The following is a 17,214-nucleotide window of genomic DNA, read 5'->3' as shown; positions in this document are numbered from 1 at the left end:
AGCATGAGCCACCGTGCCCGGCCATGTCTGGGCATTTTTATCATGGCTTGTTTTCTTCTATCAGCAAGGAGCAAGGAGATTCAGTCTGACAACTTCATCATTAAAACTTTCTACACTTAAAAAAGGTGGTATTTAAGGTAGTACTTAACTCATCCTTTGTATTTACTTCTTTTTTTTAAGAGATGGGAGTCTCACTGTGTTGCTTAGGTTGGAGTGTGGTGACTATTCATAGGCACATTCACAGCTCACCACAGCCTTGAATTCTGGGGCTCAGGGTCTCCTGCCTCAGCTCAGCTCCCCAAGTGACTGGGACTACGGGCACTCCCTGCCACTCCTGGCTAATTTTTAAATTTTTTTTAGAGACAGGGTGTTGCTATGTTGCTCAGGCTGGTCTTGAACTTCTGACCTCAAGTGATACCCCATACCTCTGCCTTCTGAGTAGCTGAGATTACAGGTGCTTACCTTGCCCAGCCATTATTTTCTTCTTAAACTATCAAAATTCTTTCCATTTTATTTCATAGACTCCATTTAGTCATTCTTTCATATTTTTAAATTTTTATCAGTTTATTCAAGTAATTAATATTTGCGAGTACAGCAACATTACTTCCCATTCTTTGCTGTTGTATTATCATTATTGTGAAGTTTACATTGCCTTGGCTTTCTTCATTTTCAAATAATGACCTTGAGTGATCTTTTTTCATTTAGGTTTATAGATACCTGTGCGCATCTTTTTATGATATTCTTTTTTTTTTTTGGGAGACAGTGTCTCGCTCTCGCCCAGGCTGGAGTGCAGTGGCGTGATCTCGGTTCACTGCAAGCTCAGCTTCCCAGGTTCACGCCATTCTCCTGCCTCAGCCTCCTGCATAGCTGGAACTACAGGCACCCGCCACCACACCAGGCTAATTTTTTTTTTTGTATTTTTAGTAGAGACGGGGTTTCACAGTGTTAGCCAGGATAGCCTCAATCTCCTGAGCTCGTGATCCGCCCACCTCGGGCCTCCCAAAGTGCTGGGATTACAGGCGTGAGCCACCGCGCCCAGCCTTTTTATGATACTCTTTGAGGGTAGGGACCACACCTTATGTATCCACCATGCTGTCTTTATAGCACCAGATTAAATAAGATAATGTATGCAAAAATACCTTGAGACTTGTAAAATGTTGATCTTGATAAGCTTTTATTAGTAGAGTTAGTGTTCAATTAATAGTTGTAGAATGAAAGAAGAATTTCCTAATGAAAATATCATTTCTTTAAGTTAAGTAGTACTTTTTTAAGGTGAATACTTATTTTTTTTTCTTACTGACAATATCTCAAAAATGCTGTTTTCTTGAACAGGCAGGTATGTTTATTCCTAAAACGAGGTGCCAATCAACATGCCACTGATGAAGAAGGGAAAGACCCTTTGAGTATAGCTGTGGAAGCAGCCAATGCTGATATAGTAACCTTGTAAGTACTTCCTTTTTACCTGACTATTTCCATACAGTGAATTGCAGTTGTCCCTCGGTTATCCACAGTGAATTGGTTCCAAGACCCTGTGGATACCAACATCCACATATGCTCATGTCCCTTATATAAAATGGTGTGTATTTACACGTAACTTACGTACCTCTCCCCATATACTTTAAATCATCTCTACTTATTACACCTCATACAATGGAAATGCTATGTAGTTTTTATACTCTAGGGTTTTGTATTTGTATTTACTTATTTATTTATTTATTTTTTTTGAGACCGGCTCTCGCTCTGTTGCCTAGACTGGATTGCACTGGCTCGCTGCAACCTCCACCTCCCAGGTTTAAGAGATTCTCCTGCCTCAGCCTCCCTAGTAGCTGGGATTACAGGCATGATCCACCACAACCTGCTAATTTTTGTATTTTTAGTAGAGACAGGGTTTCACCATGTTGGCCAGGCTGGTCTTGAACTCCTGGCCTCAAGTGATCTGCCCACCTCGGCCTCCCAAAGTGCTGGAATTACAGGGGTGAGCCACTGTGCCTAGTGATTATTTTTTATTTTTATTTTTGAGACGGAGTCTAACTCTGTCACCCGGGCTGGACTGCAGTGGGACCATGTTGGCTCACTGCAACCTCCCATCTCCTGGCTTCAAGCAATTCTCCTGCCTCAGCCTCCTTAGTAGCTGGGATTACAGGCGCCCACTACCACGCCCAGCTAATTTTTTTATATTTTTAGTAGAGACGGGTTTCACCATGCTGGCCAGGCTGGTCTTGAACTCCGGACCTCAGGTGATCCACCCACCTCGGCCTCCCAAAGTGCTGGGATTATAGGTGTGAGCCACCACACCTGGCCGATTATTTGCATTTTTTTTTGTTGTTTGTTTTTTTTGTTTTTTTTTTTGAGATGGAGTCTCGCTCTGTCGCCCGAGCTGGAGTGCAGTGGCCGGATCTCAGCTCACTGCAAGCTCCGCCTCCCGGGTTTACGCAATTCTCCTGCCTCAGCCTCCCGAGTAACTGGGACAGCAGGCACCCGCCACCTCGCCCAGCTAGTTTTTTGTATTTTTTAGTAGAGACGGGGTTTCGCCATGTTAGCCAGGATGGTCTCGATCTCCTGACCTCGTGATCTGCCCGTCTCGGCCTCCCAAAGTGCTGGGATTACAGGCTTGAGCCACTGCGCCCGGCCTGATTATTTGTATTTTTAAATTGTTCTATGGTTATTTTTTATTGCCTTTCTTCCCCCGATTATTTTCCATTGGTGATTGGTTGAACCCACAGAGAAGGACAGCCAACTAACTGTACTTCCACAGAGTGTTAACATAGCATTGTGCATTGTGTGAACTTCGAAGTTGGCTGGTATTTACTTTGTGCCATGTACTTCTCTAAGCACGTTAAATGTATTAAACACTTTAAATGCATGATCTTATTTGGTTCTCGCAGCAGCTCTATGTGGAAGATATTGTAAATATTGTCTTCATTTTATAGAAAAAGAAGCCAAGCCATACATCATTTGAGATGTTAGTACGTGGTGGAGTTGGGATTGGAAACCAAGAATTGTGTCCCTAAAACCCATGTTCGTAGCCATTTGTGCTATACTGCCTGATACAGAAACAGAAAACCAGTGACTTTAAAATGGTTTCTTTTTTTCTTTTTTTTTTTTGAGACAGAGTGTTGCTCTTGTCGCCCAGGCTGGAGTGCAGCGGCACGATCTTAGCTTAGCAACCTCTGCCTTCCGGGTTCAAGCGATTCTCCCGCCTCAGCCTCCTGAGTAGCTGGGATGACAGGCATGCGCCACCATGCCTGGCTAATTTTGTATTTTTAGTAGATGAGGTTTCTCCATGTTGGCCAGGCTGGTCTTGAACTCCTGACCTCAGGTGATCCGCCCACCTCGGCCTCCCAAAGTGCCGGGATTACAGGCGTGAGCCACTGCACCCGGCTAAAATGATTTCTTTATCTCTTTGTATAGTACTAGGGCAGAGGCTGGGATTGTTAGAGTAACAGGTAATTATTCTACTACCTTGAGAATTAGGATTCTACAGTTCTGTAGACAAGACAGTTGCATTGATGTTAGTAATTTGTGCAGTTCCATTACCTTTGGGCAGTGGTAGGAATTTGTACTTGTTTTTAAAAAGAATTTTCCACATAAAACCAGGTGCTGCTGCCCCAATCCAAGCTGCTCCGGAGATTGAGGTGGGAGGGCTGCTTAAGCCCAGAAACTGGAGAAAAGCCTGTGCAACACAGCGAGACCCTGTCTCTACAAAAAATTAAAAATCAGCCAGGTGTGGTGGCACATGCTTGTAGTCATAGCTACTTGGGAGGATGAACGAGAAAAAAATAATTATTTACCTGAATACTTGATTAATTTTAAGATTAAAATACATGCTTTTGAATGTATCAAATTTTGAATAAAATTTAATGTGATCTTTTAAATAATTTTGAGGTCTTAATTTGATTTACATATCAGATCAAAGTAGTTTATTACACATGGAATTCAGAAAATTAATTGCCACCTATACCTTATTATGTAGGAAACCTCAAGCAGATTTTGTATTGTCACTTACTCATTTTATGCTGGGCTAAATGAAGCCCATAATTGCTTATCCCCCATCATTGGAGAAGAAATAGGTCCATTCACACTCCTGAGCTCCTGCTGAGAATTCTTGACCTCTCATATGTCACCCTTCAGCCAAATAAAAACTCAAAACGGCAAAGCATACTTTCTCAGATCCTTTCCCCAAGGAGGGGTTGCTGTTATTATGGAGGCTATTGCAGGAAAATGTAGAACTCTTAAATCATTACAGATTGACAGGGGAAGAAAGATAAGTTATTCAAGAAAAGATAGGAATGATATAAAGAAGCTCTGCAGGCAGCTTCCAAGGCAATACCTATATAACAATGGACCCTTCCCTTAAAAATAATCTGTTCTCAGATCGTCTAAATTTTCTTGTTTTACTTGGTGTGAGTGCTTCAGTTTCACTTAAGAATTTTTGTAAGTAAGCATCCTCTGTAAAAACCCAAATGCCAAAGGAAGATTTGTGGAACTGTTGTTAATACACAGAGTGGTCAAGTGAGGAGATGAAGGGAATTGTGGAACTTTGAAGATAGGAAAATTCCATGTCACACGCTGCAGTTGCCAGAGAGAACATTTCAGAAGAGGGTGATGGAGGTCTGAGAAGGCAGTGGAGATTCGGTGGCCCAGAGGGACAGACGAGAGGTACAGAGTAGGAGAGGGGTACCAAACACAGTATTTGTCTATTTTAAAATGTTGCTTAAAGGAAATACTTAGCTTCTGAACCTGGTGCTGCGTGTCATCTGCTGCCAAGATGAATAACCTAAAAAGAATATATAAGCAATATGGTAATGTTGGAAAATTCTTGATAACCCGTAGTCATTTATTATAATGTTTGTATATCAAAATATATTCCCAGTATTTAGAGGCGACACATGCTGTTTATGTGTCTGGAACGACCTCACTTCAGGGCGAACCAGAGTGAACTTATGACAGGGTCTCACTTCTGCACTGTAGAGACAATAATTTCAACAGTTGGCAGTTAAAATTTGGCAGGTTGCTGTAAGAGCCAGGAATTCTCAGGCATCTGGAGGGAGCAAGCCACTAGAGGTACTGCAGGGATGCTGCTGAAGTAGAACCAAAATGCAGTGGTCGGAAAAGTTTTGTTGTCCTTTCTCATGAGAATTGTATGAAGGTAAGATAGTTACCTTTGTACCTCAGATTTTTGGGTTTGATAAACTAAAAGCCAGATTATTTTAATGGCAAATAAAAGACAATTACATTAGTACATGTATTGCCTGTCTATAGACTTTATTTATGACATTGTATAATGTCATCTAAAACACTATTTTATTTATTTTTAGGTTACGTTTAGCAAGAATGAATGAAGAGATGCGGGAATCAGAAGGACTTTATGGACAGCCAGGTCAATATTCTACTAATAACCATACTGAAATGCAGTATAAGAAATGCATTCAGGAATTTATCAGTTTACAACTGGAAGATTCATAGTTCTTTAGCAAACTAATGTAATACTATAGAGTTTTTATAACCTACTTGTAAATTGTGAGTTGTTAGCTTTGTACTGTACTTAACTGAATCCTTGGGTGGCTAATCCCGGGCCTTTAAAAATTGGTAACTCTTCCTATGACAGTACACATTGACTTGCTCTCTTTAACTCTGGCTGCTGACTTCTTTATTTGCTGTACAGATGTCTTCCATATACATTCCAGTGAAGTGAATGGAATGGTAAAAATATTCTTTATATACTTACAGCAGCAAAATAGTTGTTTTCTTTTTGGAATTCTTTTTAGCTGTCAAGTGAATATAACAAAATTGTTTTCTTTTTGTTATTCAGGGAATTTCTATAAATTACGTTCAGGGAAAAAAAAAAAAATCACCATGTGTCTGGCATAGAAAAAGCCAGTATGGAAAATACCAAGAAAACGTTTACTGATGAGTTTTGTACTACAATCTAAAAATGAGTTGAAGATTTAAAATGAAAATTCACCAGGTGGAGAAGTCCATGATATGAGTGGAGCTAGTTTGAAAGACTGAGGGCAAAGGTCTCATTTTCTCTAAAGCTAAAGCTTTGCCTCTAGGCAGTTGCACATTATCCCTTAGATAAGTGGAATTATTTAGAACAATACTTTCTGCAGCCGATGGCAGAGTAGATTTATTCTACTTGAGAAATTTCAATTCATGATCACCTCAAGTTTCCTTTTGAGTAATTTTCACCTTTGAATCAAGATGTCAAGGAAGAAATAATTGCCCATCAGATTCTTCTCTTTGATGAACACGTTGATTAGACATTTTTCACAGAGAAGAGAGTAATTATTGGTTCTCTTGTTTCATGAATTTGAGTATGTGAATTACTCTGTTTTAAATTTATATGCACATTAGTCAAAAATTTCAGGAATTCATGACTAAAATACTTGAGAATGTTCAGTTTGCAATGAGTAGGTTTGGTTTTTTAAAAATGAATATGGTTACATTATTTTTAAAGTGACCTGGTAATATCATCTCTTCTTCCTGCTTAAATACATTTTGAAATTTCTGTACTTTAGCCATTTATTTTAACGAGATTAATATATAATTAATGTGAGGCCATTCTTTCCTCAGAGGACCATATTTACTACTGCTTATTTTTGGCCTAATTTAACATGGAACAAGTAAGAACGTTAAGAATAGAGGCACTTCAGCTAGATATTTCTAATCTAGGGTGTCCCACTTTAATCCTATGGATCATACAATACTAGGCGGCTCATGAAGTTCCAGGATGTAAGAGTACTGATTAAGGGTGAAGCTCTAGCATTAATTCTGGATTTCACCCATTTGTTTTAAACTTGAATGTTAGATTTTAAATAGGTTATAATTTTGTAACAGATATTCTTAACTGATAGTATTACTAGGCCATTTTTGAGGCCTTTGTGTTTAAGCACTTTAAAATAAAAATTGTTTAAAGAATATGACCTGCTATTTGTGAGAGAAGAGTGAACCTCAAGATTTTAAGTTGAACAGTTATTTTCCCCCTGAAATTTTTAACTTCAATGTTTGGTTAGCTGCTCTTTCCTTGAGGTGTTTGCTGATGACATTCACCAAGCTGATTGATTAGCCAGGCGGTCAGTGGTCGACTCTTCTCTGAAGCTGGGAGGCGTGAACATTCGCCCAGCTGATTAGCCAGGCTGTCAGTGGTCGGCTCTTCTCTGAAGTTGGGAAGCGTGAAAGGAGAGGGCCTCTAAGTTCTTGCCACTTCGCACCCAAATTGCTTGGGTTTCTGCTGCCATCATTTAGGAGCGTTCAGATGTCTTTCACTGTCATTTTTGAGTTTATATATACATAAACTTAAAATGTATAAAAAAGATTTTTCCAATTTATTTTAATGAAAACTTGAAAAAAAAAAAAAGCCTTGTTTTAAAACAAGCTCTCCTACCATTCTCACATTTTAGAGGTTAAAAGATCAGAATTCTGGAAATAGTATATCAGAATAAAATTGAGATTTTTCTAATTTATTTGAGGATTATCTTGAAAAGGTTTAGATTTTTAACTCATTCAGAGGGCCTAATATTTAAAGCAGGATAGTTTCATGCTTAGACAGGGGACATGGTGAGATGGCAGAGCGGTTGCTCTCCGGTTACTGTTCTTTTCCTTTATGAGTCTTTAGAGAGCAGGTATGTTGGGCTCAGGCAGCGGCTCATTGTTTTTCCTCTGCTGATCACTGTACATTTTTCTATCAAACGCTTTGGTTACTTGTTTTATTGGGATCCTTTTTTGGTTTTCTTAGCCATAGTATGAAGACTTCAGAACTCTGGGTAACTTAAATGCAGGTATTTTTAATCTTTTGATAATGAAGAGCTCTATCCTTTAAAAGATTCAGATGTAACCTTTGGCAATCACTGATTTATTTCTAAGAAACCCCACTTGTGAACTTGCCATCTGTGCAACCCTAAGGACCTGGGACTCCCTGTTTCGTGCGTGGGGTGATGTGAGAGCACACGTTTGTTTTCAGAAGAAGGTGTGTCTCTTTGGCAGTCCCTGTAGCCCTCAGGAGACGCGGGTGGGGAAGGGAAACAGCACACTCTGCTCTCAATTACTGGAAACCAGTTTGGTGGTTCCCACAGTCTCTGGCTCTGTGACTCTTCTGGATCGTTGGCAGGCTCTCAGCCAGTTGAGAATCATCACTGCTTTAGGGACCCACCGCTGGTTATGTGAGTATGTAGCAAGCACAAGTTGGGAATCGTTGATGTAAGCAATTGCGAAAGTAAGCTGTTACCAGCCCAGAAGGGGTAAGGTCATGCATATGATGACCTGGGGTGGGTCTCACATGCTGCCGGCCCTTTGAGGGGAGTACATTTCAAGAGCAAAATCAGCAAACTCTTGAATCGTCATAACTGCTGTTGTGGTAGATATTCTGAATACCAAAAATTAAAAATAAATTTAAACTGTCAGTGGAAACACAGCAGTCTGCATTTTAAAAACTCAGAGCTGTCCAGGCACATAGAATAGTTAAGTGTCTGAAGGGAAATAGAATGGGGTTAAGTTTAAAGAATATGCTTAGTATTATAAATGTTGAGTGATTAGTTGTTTACCATTTATAATAAACTGTTAAATGTATTTCTGGGAACATTCCATAGCAGCGTATGCTGGATTGTTGTTATGTAGACAAATTATATTTGCCTTGGGAAAAATTCTAAGTAATCAAAATTATATTTAAATATTAAAAAATCACATTGAAGTTCAATTTGTGTTAACTGTATTAAATATCTTGGTCACTGTTGTTCTTGTAACGTTTGCTTTTGGCAACACATTTTGAGATCTAAGAAAGGTAGTACTTTAACAGTGCATTAATTAATGTTTTGTTAGAAGCTAAATGTTAACAAAAAGTTTTGTGTGTATATGTGAAGGTGGCAACTTCCTTTTGTATTAACGCTTTTTAAATGTATTCAGTCAGTGAAACCAATGATTATTATAGCACCAACACTTTCATTCAAGGAAGCATTTAATAGAGTCTTATAATTTGTTTTGCATGGTACAATGGTTCTACTAAGATATACTTCTGTAATAGGTACTAGATGATTTAAAAACAAAAACAGAGAAACCATTTAAAAAATTCCATAGCTTGTTATACAAAATATGCATTGCTAATAGTAGAAGCCATATATTGCCATTGTACTGTTGTAACACTTCACAGTGCTCATCTGATGCTACCTGTAGACTGTTTGGTACTCACGTCTGCTAGACCCTTGTTCCTGTTTCTTCTTGAATGTATAATGTGTGCCTTTTAAGTTACTTCTAGTGTTGGATGGTAAAATCTTTGTGGTATTTTTGTATTATAATCTGCACTTTACACTTTCTTGGAAAGGAAAATTCCAGACTATCCAGTTTAAATAGTCTTTTAAAAATATTTATAATGTTTACAATAAATATTTTAAATATTTTAATTCAATATCTAAAAATTAGAAAAAATATTTTATATGGTTTGTTGCTATTTGTTGCTCTCTTCTCTATTTATTTTATATCTTTTAGAATGGTTAAAAATGAGAATAGCAATGTTTGTCTTTTGATGTGGAAGTAAACTTTTATGAAATCATGGGTATAATTGGATTGTCTTACCAGTTGTTCCAGCGTATCAACCTTTTATTTTAGTCATGTCAATATGAGTTAGATGTTCAGTTACCTGTTAATAATCTCTTCTTACTGTTTTTTTCTTTTTAAAGTAGACTGATTAGGTTTAATCGATTGATTCAAGTCAGGAATAAATTTCCAGGGCTAAATGAAAACTATATAGAGATGTTAATAAGTTGCTTTTTACCTAGACTAAATATAAAAAGTGACTAAAAAGTATTAAAAAAACATTTTTTTTTGAAGCGGAGTCTTGCTCTGTCACCCAGGCTGGAGTGCAGTGGCGTGAACTCGGCTCACTGCAAGCTCCACCTCCTGGGTTCACGCCGTTCTCCTGCCTCAGCCTCCCAAGTAGCTGGGACTACAGGCGCCCGCCACCACACCTGGCTGATTTTTTGTATTTTCAGTAGAGACGGGGTTTCACCATGTTAGCCAGGATGGTCTCCATCTCCTGACCTCGTGGTCCGCCCACCTCAGCTTCCCAAAGTGCTGGGATTACAGGCGTGAGCCACCACACCCAGCCAAAAGTATTAAAATTTTTTAATTCAAAATCTTGGCTTATGCTGTTAGACCTTTTTATTCCTATCCTCACCTTTTTTTAATTCTCTAGCTTTTGGTATGACATCTCTTGCCTCAAAAATCTCACCTTTTAAAAACTGACAAATCTTACTGCACTATTAACAACAACTGTAGCAATGAGTGTGTTATAAGATGGATGCAAGGTATCTTTTTTTTTTTTTGAGACGGAGTCTCGCTCTGTCGCCCAGGCTGGAGTGCAGTGGCCAGATCTCAGCTCACTGCAAGCTCCGCCTTCTGGGTTTACGCCATTCTCCTGCCTCAGCCTCCCAAGTAGCTGGGACTACAGGCGCCCGCCACCTCGCCTGGCTAGTTTTTTGTATTTTTTAGTAGAGACGGGGTTTCACCGTGTTAGCCAGGGTGGTCTCGATCGCCTGACCTTGTGATCCGCCCGTCTCGGCCTCCCAAAGTGCTGGGATTACAGGCTTGAGAATGCGAGGTATCTTATAGGAGATAATTATAAAACATGTTACAACAATAATATTCAAAAACAGTATTTTATGGTTGAAATCTTGAGAACAGAATTATGCCAAGCATTTGTATAAGGCTAATGTTAGCAGGAAGCATTAATGATTTGTCTTGAAAATAAGATTCCTTTGTCTGAGGGATTGATCTGTATGTGTGTGTATATTTAGTTTCTCATGACAAGAAAAATAGTATTCAGTCAGCTATAATATCAGTATCTATAATCTATAAATGTGTATATTTATACATATACACATTATTTTTCTAATTTAACAGATGTCCTTGGTATTTACTTGCATTTTGTCATAGCATTCTTGCTCATATGACCTGCAGCAAAACAAAAACAAACCCAACTTTTAAATATGCAAAACTATGATTTTAAAGCCTTTTTTTTTTCTTTTTGAGACAGAGTCTTGCGCTGTCGCCCAGGATGGAGTGCAGTGGCGCAATCTTGGCTCACTGCAACCTCCACCTCCTGGGTTCAAGCAATTCTTCTGCCTCAGCCTCCCAAGTAGCTAGGATTACAGGCACTCACCATCACGCCTGGCTAATTTTTGTATTTTTAGTGGAGACAGGGTTTCATCCTGTTGGCCGGACTGGTCTCAAACTCCTGACCTCAGGTGATCCGCCCGCTTCGGCCTCCCAAAGTGCTGGGATTACAGGCATGAGCCACCACGCCCTACCTTAAAGCCATTTTCTAGGATTTTGTTGTTAATTTTTGTAGAGACGTAGTCTCACTATGTTGCCCAGACTGGTCTTGAACTCCTGGCCTCAACCAATTCTCCCCCCCACCACCCCTTAGCCTCCCAAAGTGTTGGGGTTATAAGCGTGAGGCACTGTACCTGACCAGATTTTATGAGTTTAGTAAGCAGTGGATGTAGGTGCATTAGTTTTAGTTACGCATTAAAGTTTGACTAAAAAGTTACTTTTTTACATGCTCTTTTAAATTCCTTTTAATTAAAAGACAGTATTATTTTTCCCTATCTGATTATCAGTTTGTCCTGATTATCAGTTTGTTTTGTTAATAACTTGCATCCATCCAAAACATTAGTATTTAGGTTTTAGTCATTTCTTTTGGCCTTTATCATGGGAAATATTTATTTAAAGAAGGTCTCATTTACTATACCTCATTAGGATGACTTTCTTTCCCCCTCATGTGTTAATAAACATATTTCTTTACATTGCTTTAAAACACTTGCATCTTTACTCTTTTCTAACTCTGAGCTTTCTTCTGTGGCTGCATCTGAGGTGCTTTTTTCAGGTATAGTTTTTTTTTCTTTCATTACATAATTTTTCAGCATTTATTTTTAGTTGCCCCTTCCAAAAATGCTCATCTAAACAAAATTTTAATGTAATGAATTATAAAATAGTACTAGTAATAAATATGAATGTTGTTTTATTAATACTTGTGTAAATGTTTAAAGTGTCTTTATTTTATTTCATGCAGGTGATGAAACTTACCAGGACATATTTCGTGATTTTTCCCAAATGGCATCCAATAATCCAGAGAAACTAAATCGTTTCCAGCAAGATTCACAGAAATTCTGAATTTTTTTAAAAATGGGAAAATATGAAATCTGGTGACCCCCTAATGTATATAGCTAAAAATTCACAATTTTTTATTGCTTTAATTCTACTAAATTTTGGTAGATATTGAATGGCTTGGAAAAAAGGTACCCATTCATATATTTACAAATTAAAACATAGTTATCTAGTAGTTGGAGAGGAACCTAATTTAGGACCTCTTTTATTAAAAAAGCCTATTTTAAGGGCTATTTCTGTAGATAAAAGTTCAGTCTAGATTTAGGCCGTCTCTAGGTTACAAGATGCTAGGAGGTTAGACGGAAATGATTCTTTTGCCAATGGGTGGTAGCATTGAATGTTTTTCCACTGTGCATCTTGCCCAGGATCATTCAGTCAAGCATGTCTTCATCAAGTGGGAGCCAGCTGTCCTGCCTGCCTCAAGAATATGTTTTTTCTTTAGCTTTCCTGATGATTTTTGGTGGTTCAGAAGTAGGTGTGTGTGTTTATGTGTTTTGGTAACCTAGCTTTCATACACTCAGTATATGATTTATTAGAACCAGAGAATGTGTTTTCCCCATGTGTTCATAAATGCAGTTATACTTCTTAGATGACAGGTTATTGTCCAGTACTTTAATGTACGTATGTATAATGGCTGTACAGGTAGACCATAATTCAGTCCTTTAGATTCATTTTATGCAGCAAAAAGACGCTCTTTTCTTTTTTTTTTTTTAACACAAAAAAAAAAACCCAGTTCAAAATGTGTAGTTCTTCCTTGTTGGGTTGATTTCCTGAAGCCTTGACAGATGTAGCGATGTAATAAAACTGTGTCTAACAGGTTACTTGAATGTTGCAAAATTATGCTTTCATCAAAACTTAACTTTTAAAGGAAAAATCAGTTTATAAAATAATATAGGCCATTTTTATATTTGAAATTTGTCCTTTTAAAGATATAGTTTTGCTGTTGCTCCTAGTGAAAGAATCTCTTTACAAAGGAGAAAAAGAACTCCACTTATTCTTAGTTAATACTAAAATATATAGCAATAAATTGCTGTTTATTTTTTTCTACATCTATTTTGTGTACTTGTACACAGTGTACATTCTTTTAAATTATATCATGTATATAGCTTTAGTGTTCGGTTACATGATTCACAGACCCCTGAATTCCAAAATATTATGGATAAACATATTAGCATTTATATGCCACAAATTAGTCTGATTTCATCTTTGAAATGTCTTATCAAGTATAAAATAATTAATTTGCCTTTTTTTTTTTTTGAGATGGCGTCTTGCTCTGTCACTGAGGCTGGAGTGCAGTGGCGCGATCTCAGCTCACTGCAGCCTCTTCCTCCCGGGTTCACGCCATTCTCCTGCCTCAGCCTCCCAAGTAGCTGGGACTACAGGCACCCACCACCATGCCTAGCTAAGTTTTGTGTTTTTAGTAAAGACGGGTTTCACCATTTTGGCCAGGTTGGTCTCAAACTCCTGACCTCAGATGATCAGCCCGCTTTGGCCTCCCAGAGTGCTGGGATTACAGGCATGAGCTACTGCACCCAGCCTAATTTGCCTTTTGATTCCTTTCCATTGTGGTCAACACTTAAGTTTATTCTTCTTTTAGAAATTATATGTAAATGATATTGATACTTTCTAAATAAAAGAGGTTTTTAAATATATAAATATTTTATGATCCAATTATAGATAAATTTTCTAACATTTCCCAGTAACTAGAGTTTTACAAATTGATTGAACATCAAATCAGAATCTAGCCAAGCGGGAATTATATTGAAATTAGTTCACATCACAGAAAAGGTTCCATAATTTGGCCAACTTGCATGCACGCAATGCTTATTTAGTAATAGTCACTATATGTTAGATGAGGATAAAAATATATTTGTGAATTATTTCTGAGCAAATGCTAACTCCCACAGCGTTGTATTTAATTATAACAATAACAGGAACATTAAATTTTTATCTTTGCTGTGTGATCTCAAAGTCATAGATCATCTGGCTTTTTAGGTACCTTCACTAAAGGCAAAAATCTGATTTGTAGTTTTTATTAGCGTGTACCTTGAAATTATTTGACCAAGAAGCTCAAAGAAAAGAAGTATGTTAAAGAAAAAGAAAGAAACCTCACTTTTCCTTGATAGTGCCCCTGCCTGTTTTAATCCCAGGACTTCATTCCTAAAGATCCTGACCTTTGTCTGAGGAAATCTAGGCAGTTTTCCTTTTGGATCTGGCCATTGGTACGTGCTTCAGATCACCTCTGGAGTCTCTGTGGTTGCAAAGGCAATTCCTTATGACACGCTTACCTCCTGCAGCTTGAGTTATGAATTGTTAATGTGGCAGTAATTAGTATCTACTTAAATTTAGTGGTCAGAAATGTATTTGAAGTGCCCTAAAGATGATCATGGTTCAGAGTATCTTCAGAGAAAGCAAAATCTTTAATATTGCAGGGAGGCTGGCAATACAGAAATACATTTCTGTGACTTCATTTCTTGAATATGCTGAGACCCAATGTGGACTGCATTTGGCAGAAATGATGGAGTAAACAGCAAGGCTTTAAATTAAATTAATAGTTACAAGGTAGGTTGGCTCTTAGGTGAATTTAGCCATGTCAACTAATAGCTTTTCTATGGTGTGTAACAAATCTGAGTTATGTTATGCTGTGAATTATTCAGTGCATTATAAGCAATCATAGTTTAAACAATGTTAATCATGCTTTTGGGCTTCATTGGTCAATGTAATTGGCCTTTTTATTTTCTTTCCATAACTTATCTGCTATTATTAATTTCTTATTCCTTATTAATCTGTTAGCTCATTATCTTTAGCTTACTAACTTAAAAATTAGATTAATACCAAAATAAGAATAGCACTATGAAGAGTTAATAAAATGCAATTTCATGTTAGAGCTAGAATAAAAGTAATTGAGCAGTTATTTGCAGTGTTTCATTACAACATTTATGTGCTTAAGATTTCTAAGGTTTTAAAAGTTACCTTTAATACAATCCTTAGAAATTCAGAAATTTCCTGATATTAGATTATGGTGTTTGCCTAATTTATACTGGTTTTCACTGTAGATTTTAATGAACTTTGATTGGTTACTTTTCCAGACATACAGATTTAATTTGGAATGTGAACTTTGGTTCTTCATGAGTGCATTTTGAAAAAGAAAAAAATACACATTCAGAATCTGGCCAATTTAAGTTTGTATTTTAAAAATATTTTATGCATGTTAAGTATGGTCGCAGTAAATTGTGTGTAAGACTAAATTTACTACCATTTTGAATAATCAAACATTCCCAGATCATCCTTATATTGTCAGATAACACTTCTGTATAATATCACTTTGGACCATGGACATGAGCTGGAAGAATGATGTATTTTTATAGACTGTATGTCCAGAATGACTTTAGAACCGCATGATACAGTGGAAGGAGCACTGGACTAGTAGTCACTACCCTTTTTGGATTCAGGGCTCCTCACAATTAAAATGAGTGCAATGAAACAAGGTGAAAACATAAAAACATCCCTTTGTATACTGTTTTGCTACTCACAGTGTACTTTGGCATTGCTTTATCTCCCTGGATTCTCACGGTAGGATTTCTGAGATCTTAATCTAAGAGCTCCGAAGTTGTCTACTTTTTTGACCCTAGGGTGCTCCTTTTGTTTTACAAAGCAGGGTCATTTGATTTGCTAGCTGGTGGCAGAGTTGGCACCATTACCCAGGTCTGACTACCAGTCAGAGGCACTTTATTTGTATCATGAAATGATTTGAAATCATTGTAAAGCAGCAAAGTCTGATAATGAATGCCAGCTTTCCTTGTGCTTTGATAACAAAAACTCCAAATAATCCAGAGAACCGGAATAAAAGTTTGAAGGGCTCGATTGGGATTTGAAGACAAAATTGTAGGAAATCTTACATTTTTGTCATAACAAACATTAATGAAAGCAAAACATTATAAAAGTAATTTTAATTCACCATATACTTATCAATTTATTGATGCTTCCAGATGACATCTACAGATACGGTTTTGTGGACATCTTTTTCTGTTTACATAAATTTATCCACTTAAAATGTGATAATGTGGAGACAAAGCGAGGTTTGATGACATAAACTTTTCTCTGCATTGGTCTTTTCACTATCTTATTTGCTAAATTTCTTGATTTTCTTCAACCTCCCCACCCTCCATTTTTTGGATATTAAACAGGGAAAGCTTGCTACATTATAAAGGTTGTTGGCACCATTTATTTTACACAAAGGCTAAAGGTTAACTTTTGGAAATGATGAGCTACTTTTATATATGTGTTTACTCGTGCTTTGTGATATTTCTGGATCATTCCAGTCATAAAGACTTATTACATGTACTATTTCTTGCTACCTGTGAAAAGGTATATTTTAAAGAATGTATAACCAACAGTCCATTTACTTTTTATTAGTATGTAGAGGATTTGTATCTAATTCATGAATGTAGTTTTACAATAGTTTGTCATTATAAATGGAGCAAAGTACATTATCTTTATTCCAAAATGTACATTATGTAAGAATTGTAAATATACTTGATTAAGTACTTTGTATGCCAAAAAATTACAATAAGTCAATAAAAATCTCACCTCTGGCTTAGTTCTTTCATGCTGACGTACATTTTCTTGTGAAATACACTGTGAACATATCTGTCACCAGCAGTTATTTTTAAGGTACTGTGTTTCTTCCCAGCCCTTTCAAATCCACATTCATCCTATTTGCTGATTACTTCAATCAATAAATCCATTTGGATCTTTTAAGTATACAATTCTCTCTGTTCACAGAGCTGTTATGGCCCCCAATTCATTGGCAAAAAGATAAAAAGCTGTTTTTAGCGGGGGAGAGGCTTGCTCTAATTTTTTCCCATTATGATGGACATTAATGTTCCTAATCTATGCAGTACATTCACATTTTATCCTTTTAGTAAACAGACACACACGTTTGTCTGTGATTGGGACTGAAGGAATGGAAGGTTGAAAAAACCAAACGAAGTGAATCACCTGCATTTGCTTTTAAAAAGAGCTAATTGAAAGCAGGCACATAAACTTTTCAAT

At 37.2% G+C, this 17,214-nt stretch overlaps 1 protein-coding gene across 1 annotated transcript in view; it reads left to right on the top strand.

The window, feature by feature from the left end:
- The window catches only part of ACAP2 (ArfGAP with coiled-coil, ankyrin repeat and PH domains 2), a 169,736-nt gene extending 152,977 nt beyond the window's left edge, over positions 1–16,759 (top strand). The window contains exons 21-23 of the mRNA XM_026455656.2: positions 1,333–1,443; positions 5,319–5,380; positions 12,065–16,759. Coding sequence (XP_026311441.1) covers positions 1,333–1,443; positions 5,319–5,380; positions 12,065–12,165 — 274 coding nt within the window. The 3' untranslated portion in view covers positions 12,166–16,759. The remainder of the gene's footprint in view (positions 1–1,332; positions 1,444–5,318; positions 5,381–12,064) is intronic.
- Positions 16,760–17,214: the final 455 nt, after the last annotated feature.

This window comes from Piliocolobus tephrosceles, chromosome 2 (assembly GCF_002776525.5).
Source record: "Piliocolobus tephrosceles isolate RC106 chromosome 2, ASM277652v3, whole genome shotgun sequence".
In the NCBI taxonomy this organism is placed as follows: domain Eukaryota; kingdom Metazoa; phylum Chordata; class Mammalia; order Primates; family Cercopithecidae; genus Piliocolobus; species Piliocolobus tephrosceles.
This window is presented reverse-complemented; position numbering and strand designations above follow the sequence as displayed.